The sequence below is a fragment of the Theropithecus gelada genome, chromosome 10 (genome assembly GCF_003255815.1).
Source record: "Theropithecus gelada isolate Dixy chromosome 10, Tgel_1.0, whole genome shotgun sequence".
In the NCBI taxonomy this organism is placed as follows: Eukaryota; Metazoa; Chordata; class Mammalia; order Primates; family Cercopithecidae; genus Theropithecus; species Theropithecus gelada.
The window spans coordinates 96,586,920-96,592,542 of record NC_037678.1 but is presented as its reverse complement, the minus strand read 5'-3'; the positions used below and the strand labels follow the sequence as shown (position 1 = coordinate 96,592,542).

The 5,623-nt window shown below is 47.2% G+C and overlaps 1 protein-coding gene across 2 annotated transcripts in view; it reads right to left on the bottom strand.

Moving 5' to 3' along the window:
- The window catches only part of GINS1 (GINS complex subunit 1), a 42,538-nt gene extending 38,153 nt beyond the window's left edge, over positions 1-4,385 (bottom strand). The window contains exon 1 of one of the 2 annotated variants that reach the window (XM_025400152.1): positions 4,179-4,385. In XM_025400152.1, the coding sequence (XP_025255937.1) occupies positions 4,179-4,253 (75 nt within the window). In that variant the 5' untranslated portion in view covers positions 4,254-4,385. The remainder of the gene's footprint in view (positions 1-4,178) is intronic. The other variant, XM_025400151.1, reaches the window with a different exon arrangement.
- Positions 4,386-5,623: the final 1,238 nt, after the last annotated feature.

The window sequence follows — 5,623 nt, the reverse complement described above, 5'->3', positions numbered from 1 at the left end:
AAAAAAAAAAAAAAAAAAAAAAAAAAAAAGAAAAAGGAATAGTGGTTTTGGTTTGCACTGCAAAAACTGGCCATAGGAGTTTTTCTAATATCCAGTTTGGGGCAAATTTTCCCTTGGAAAAATAAAACATTAGAATTCTGATTTTTCTTGTTGTTGTTGTTGTTGAGATGGAGTCTCACTCTGTGGCCCAGGCTGGAGTGCGGTGGTGTGATCTCAGTTCACTGCAACCTCTGCCTCCCAGGTTTAAGTGATTCTCCTGCCTCAGCCCAGCTAATTTTTGTATTTTCAGTAGAGACAGTGTTTCACCATGTTCACCAGGCTGGTCTTGAACTCCTGACCTCAGGCAATCCACCCACCTCAGCTTCCCAAAGTGCTGGGATTACAAGTGTAAGCCACCATGCCTGGCTAATTTTTGTAATTTTTTTTTTTGGTAGAGACAGGGTTTCGCTATGTTGGCCACACCGCTCTCAAACTCCTGACCTCAAGTGATCCGCCTGCCATGGTCTCCCAAAGTGCTGGGATTACAGGCGGGAGTCACCGTGTCCAGCCTGAAATGATTAAATGTTGCCCAATAGGTCTGCCAACAATCCAAAGAGAAGCAATCCCATCTCTTTTTCGCAATCTATTTTTAGAGCCAAAATATACGCGTTGGCAAAAATGCTGTGGTATATACAAATGGCACAATTCCAAAATCAACTACTCAACTCTGCTCAAAAGATGTAATTCCTGGTGAAAAATGCAAGCATGACTTCTACATGAGCCCAAGGTAATTTTCTTACCTTTTCCTTTTTAAGACAGGGATTAAGCCTGTCACCCAGGCTGGAGTGTAATAGCGTGACCACAGCTGACTGCAGTTTCAACTTCCTGGAGTCATACAATCCTCTCATCTCAGCCTCCTAAGTTGCTGGGACTACAGATCTGTGCCACCACATCGGATAATTCTATTTTTTGTGAAGATGGGGTCTTACTATGTTGCCCCAGAATAGTCTCGAACTCCTGGGCTCAAGCATTCCTTCCACCTTGGCCTCCCAAAGTGCTGGCTGGGATTACAGTCGTGAGCCACCATGCTTGGTCTAATTTTACTAAAAATGCACTTTTTAAAAAAAGTATCAATTCTGCATATTGAAAGGGAGTAATCACTTTTCTATTTGCTGAACACAGCACTTCACCACGAGTGATTCCAGAAGAAAAGCCTGTGTGTTGAGCCAGGTACAGTGGCTCACACCTGTAATCCCAGAACTCTGGGAGGCTGAGGTGGGTGGATCACCTGAGGTCAGGAGTTCGAGACCAGCCTGGCTAACATAGTGAAACCCTGTTTCTACTAAAAATACATAAAATTATCTGGGTGTGGTGGCGGGCGCCTGTAATCCCAGCTACTAGGGAGGCTGAGGCAGGAGAATTGCTTAGCCCAGAAGGCAGAGGTTGCAGTGAACCACATTCCAGCCTGGGCCACACGAGCAAAACTCCATCTCAAAACAGTAAAAAAAAGAAAAGCCTGTGTGGTCCTAGGGCCTCTCAGACCCACCGTCAGCCTTCCTCTGTGCCACTGAGTCGGAAGCCAGCCTCCGCAGGCTGACTGAGTGTTCCAGGCTGCTGAATCACCTTGAGATCATCAGGTGGGTTTGTCAGTGGAAGGCACTAGTGAGACAAAAGGTGCTCCACCAAATTAAGACCTACAAAAGAGTGATTCTACAACTTTTTTTTTTTTTTTGAGGCGGAGTCTCACTCTGTTGCCCAGGCTGGAGTGCTGTGACCCGATCTCGGCGTACTGCAACCTCCGCCTCCCAGGTTCAAGCGATTCTCCTGCCTCAGCCTTCCGAGTAGCTGGGACTACAAGCACGTCCCGCCACGCCCGGCTAATTTTTTGTATTTTTAGTAGATACGGGGTTTCACCGTGTTAGCCAGGATGGTCTCAATCTCCAGACCTTGTGATCCACCCGCCTTGCCCTCCCAAAGTGGGGGGATTACAGGTATGAGCCACCGCGCCTGGCCTGATTCTACAACTTCTAAGACCAGCCCCTAGCCCCACAAAGTGATAACCCAATATTTATCTTAAAATTTGAGTAAAACAGAGCTAAACTAAGTGTCAGAGTCAGGTCCAAAATCCAGCTTGGCCGCACCTGCTGCTGGCACAGTCTCTCTGTTCTCTAGGCCCGTGTCCTGATATGTACGATGGCCTCTAAAGTTCCTATTTCTCCAGCCACATTTTAGCACTTACACGCTCCTGCATTCCAGCATCTCTACTGAGCTGCAGACTGCTGCCTTCTAACTTTTTAAATGAGGTAACTGTTGTGAAGTTGAAAAAACAATTGACAGGAAACTGGAAAACCTGGCTTCAAGATGAAGCTCTATCTCCAATATGCTGTAAATTCAGACGAGTTCCTTAACTGGACCCATAATTTGTGTTGGCTCAGTTTCTTGATTTGTAAGACAATCTAATTGTCCGGCTAGGTGCTCTTTAGTGTTCAAAACAAAACGCATTACCTTTCCCAACACACTCTATCTCCTGAACTCTGATGTCGTTTACCCAGTTTCCTGAGGATCCTCCAAGATCCCGATTTCTCCCTCTCATTCATTATGGGCTCCATCTCTGCCCCTGCTCTAATAGTTACAAGTCGTGTTTGCTTCATGCCTCTAAAACCCAGACACTGATCTCAGTGCCACTGACCTGACACAGTTCAGACCACACACCTCTCACCTGCTCTATCAGCCACCCAGTAGCCATCTCTGTTCCATTCTTTCCTCTCTTCAATCCATTCCCCATATTGCTGTCGCAGTTATCTTCAAAACACAAAAATTACCCTATCACTTCCTTGTCTAAAATCCTCTACCAGCTCCCAGCATGCCTTACGAGTGAACAACAAACTCATGTAGGCTGTGAGCCACCTTCCTAGCCTCCCCAAAGATCCTATTGATCACCTGCTCCAGTGTGACCACGTGACTTTGTGCTGCAGCATCCTTTGGCTGGGATGCCTCACTTCCTTCTCAGATCAGTAACCTCATCCTTGAGGATGGAAAGGCTCATATGTCACCTCCTCTACCACAGCTCATACTGGTGTTTCTCCTTCGTGCTCCTTGCTACACCTCCTTGGTATCACTTATTGTGGTGAACTCTATTATCTGTTTTTGTGCCCCTCTTCCAGCAAAATGTGTCCTGATATCCATATAATGCCTGCTCTATGACAGAAGTGAAATACAGAATTTAGAGTGCAGGCTCTGGAGCCAGAGTGCCAGGGTTCAAATCCTAGCTTTCCTGCTGTGTCACCTTAGGCAATATACTTAAATCTCCCCAATCCTATGCATATATAGCTGAAAAAAGTGGAAATCAATAGTTTAAACATCAAAAAGTTATTTTTGTTTTGTTTGGGACAGGGTCTCCCTCTGTCACTCAGGCTGGAATGCAGTGGCACTATCATGGCTCACTGCAGCTTTGAACTCCTGGGCCCCAAGCGATCCTCCCGCCTCAACCTCCCAAAGTACTGGGATTACAGGCAGGAGTCATGCCACCGGGCCCTCAAAGGGTTATCAGAAAGACAAGAGATAATGTACATGAAGTGCTTAGCACTCTCCCTGGGGTAGCAGTGGTAGAAAAATACAAATAATCCTAATATTAATAGTAGCAGCAGGAGAACAAGAACATTAATAGCTAACACTGACTCAGCCCTTACTGTATGTGAGGCATATGCACAGACCGTTACACGTGCCACTCATTTTGCGTCCACTACATCACGCGTTGGGTACTATTATCGTCACCATCCCCATTTTTGCGTATGAGAAAACTGAGAGCACAGAAAGCTTGAGTAACTGCCCCAAAGTCACACTACAGAACCAGAATCTCAGCCAGGTTCCAGAGGCCTAGCTTTTCCTGACCACGCTTAGATGCCTGAGTGGGCAAGATATGCTAAATTATCAAGCAACCTGTAAACGTTTTAAGGGTCCGGAACAAATCTGTCCAAGGAAAAATGCTAAAACGTGCTCAGATGAGGAAATTCACCAAATCGCTGGGTAGCGTAAACACGAATGCTTTTTCCTCCCGAATTTTGTTTTGCTGCTTCCCAACATTTTTCCGGACCTCGGGGGGAACAAGGTGCGAAAGTAAACCCTGCCGGGGGGCCGCCCCGCCCCAGAGCCCCGAGCCCAACCCCGGCACGCCCCGTCCGAGTCTATCCGCCCCTCACGTTGAAGGCAGGCAGCTGCCCTTCCGGCGCGCGGTGCAGCTCGCGGATCAGTTCCATGGCTTTCTCGCAGAACATGGCGGACGCTTTCCGCTTTTGCAGCCTTGCCAACTGCCAGCTCTCACGCCAAAAGGGTAACTGCGCTCTGGGCCCCCTCACTCCTTTGGTTCTAAGACCTACAGCGCCAGGCTCTCGCCTCCGCCTCTGCTCTTTGGCGCCAAACAAAGCTAGCCAATAGGAACGTGGCCTATGGCGCCCGAAAAGGGACATCCGCCGCTCAGCCGCATTCCAGGAGGGGCGGAGTGAGAGGGATCCTTCCAAGGTGAGGTCCCGCCCCGGAGATGGGAGAACCCCTCGACTGAGCAGAGAGGGCTTTTCGAGTTCTCAGGCGGCGGGCCGGGCGACTCTACAGGCAGCAGAGCTGGAAATAAATGCACGCCCCGCAGCTTGCTTCTCATTTTCCTTTTCATTCTTGTTTAGGTTCAAGGGGGCACTTTGAGGTTAAGTGGAAAGGCCCAAAAACTTGGTATGCATTGGTAGGACGCAACCGTTTCAGTTTTGCAGTGCGGGTTTTCTGTTTGATATTAAAATGAAGCTATCTTTTATTGGGTACCTAGTACTGGTAGGGACTGCAGTGTATTTCATTCTCACGATTATCTCTGAAGTGTTTTAAGACCCGGGATTAATAACAAAACAGAAGTTAGGTAACTGGCCCAAGGTCACACAGCTCCAGAGTCGTTAGACATTTAGGCTTTCCATTTCTAACACCACAGTCCCACCCTTTGATTTTAAAGCAGTCGTTTAAAATATTTGTAGTATCTGCCTTAGAGTAACACGAATTCACTAGGCGTTTTCTTGGCTAGATGGTTATGGAATATTTCTTAACCATATAGAATAGAAGATGGGAATCACTGCTAAAGAATTGTTTTATTAGGCAGTTTTTCAAAAAGCAATGTTAATTTCTAACAAGCAAGCTTGGATTAATTCTAGCTAACCCTATAAACTATGTTGATCTTTTGCAAATATACAGTAGGTATGTCATCTGAGGAATGGGCATGGGAATGGCCTACTCAGGCTTATGCTGAATAACCACATTGCCTTTTTTTTTTTTTTTTTTTTGGTGACAGGGTCTTAACTCCCGTTGCCCAGGTGGAGTGCAGTGGCGGCATTTCAGCTCACTGCAGCCTCCACTTCCCGGGCCAAGATGATTTTCCCCTCTCAGCCCTCTGAGTAGCTGGGACTACAGGCTCAGGCCAGCACACCTGGCTATTTTGCATTTTAAGTAGAGACGGGGTTTCACCATGTTGGCCAGTCTGGTCCACAACTGCTGAGCTCAAAGGATCCATCCACCTGGGCCTCCCAAAGTGCTAGAATTACCGCGTGGGCCATCACGCCCAGCAAACATTGCCTTTTTGAAACCGCCTTCGAAAAAATTATAATTGAGAAAA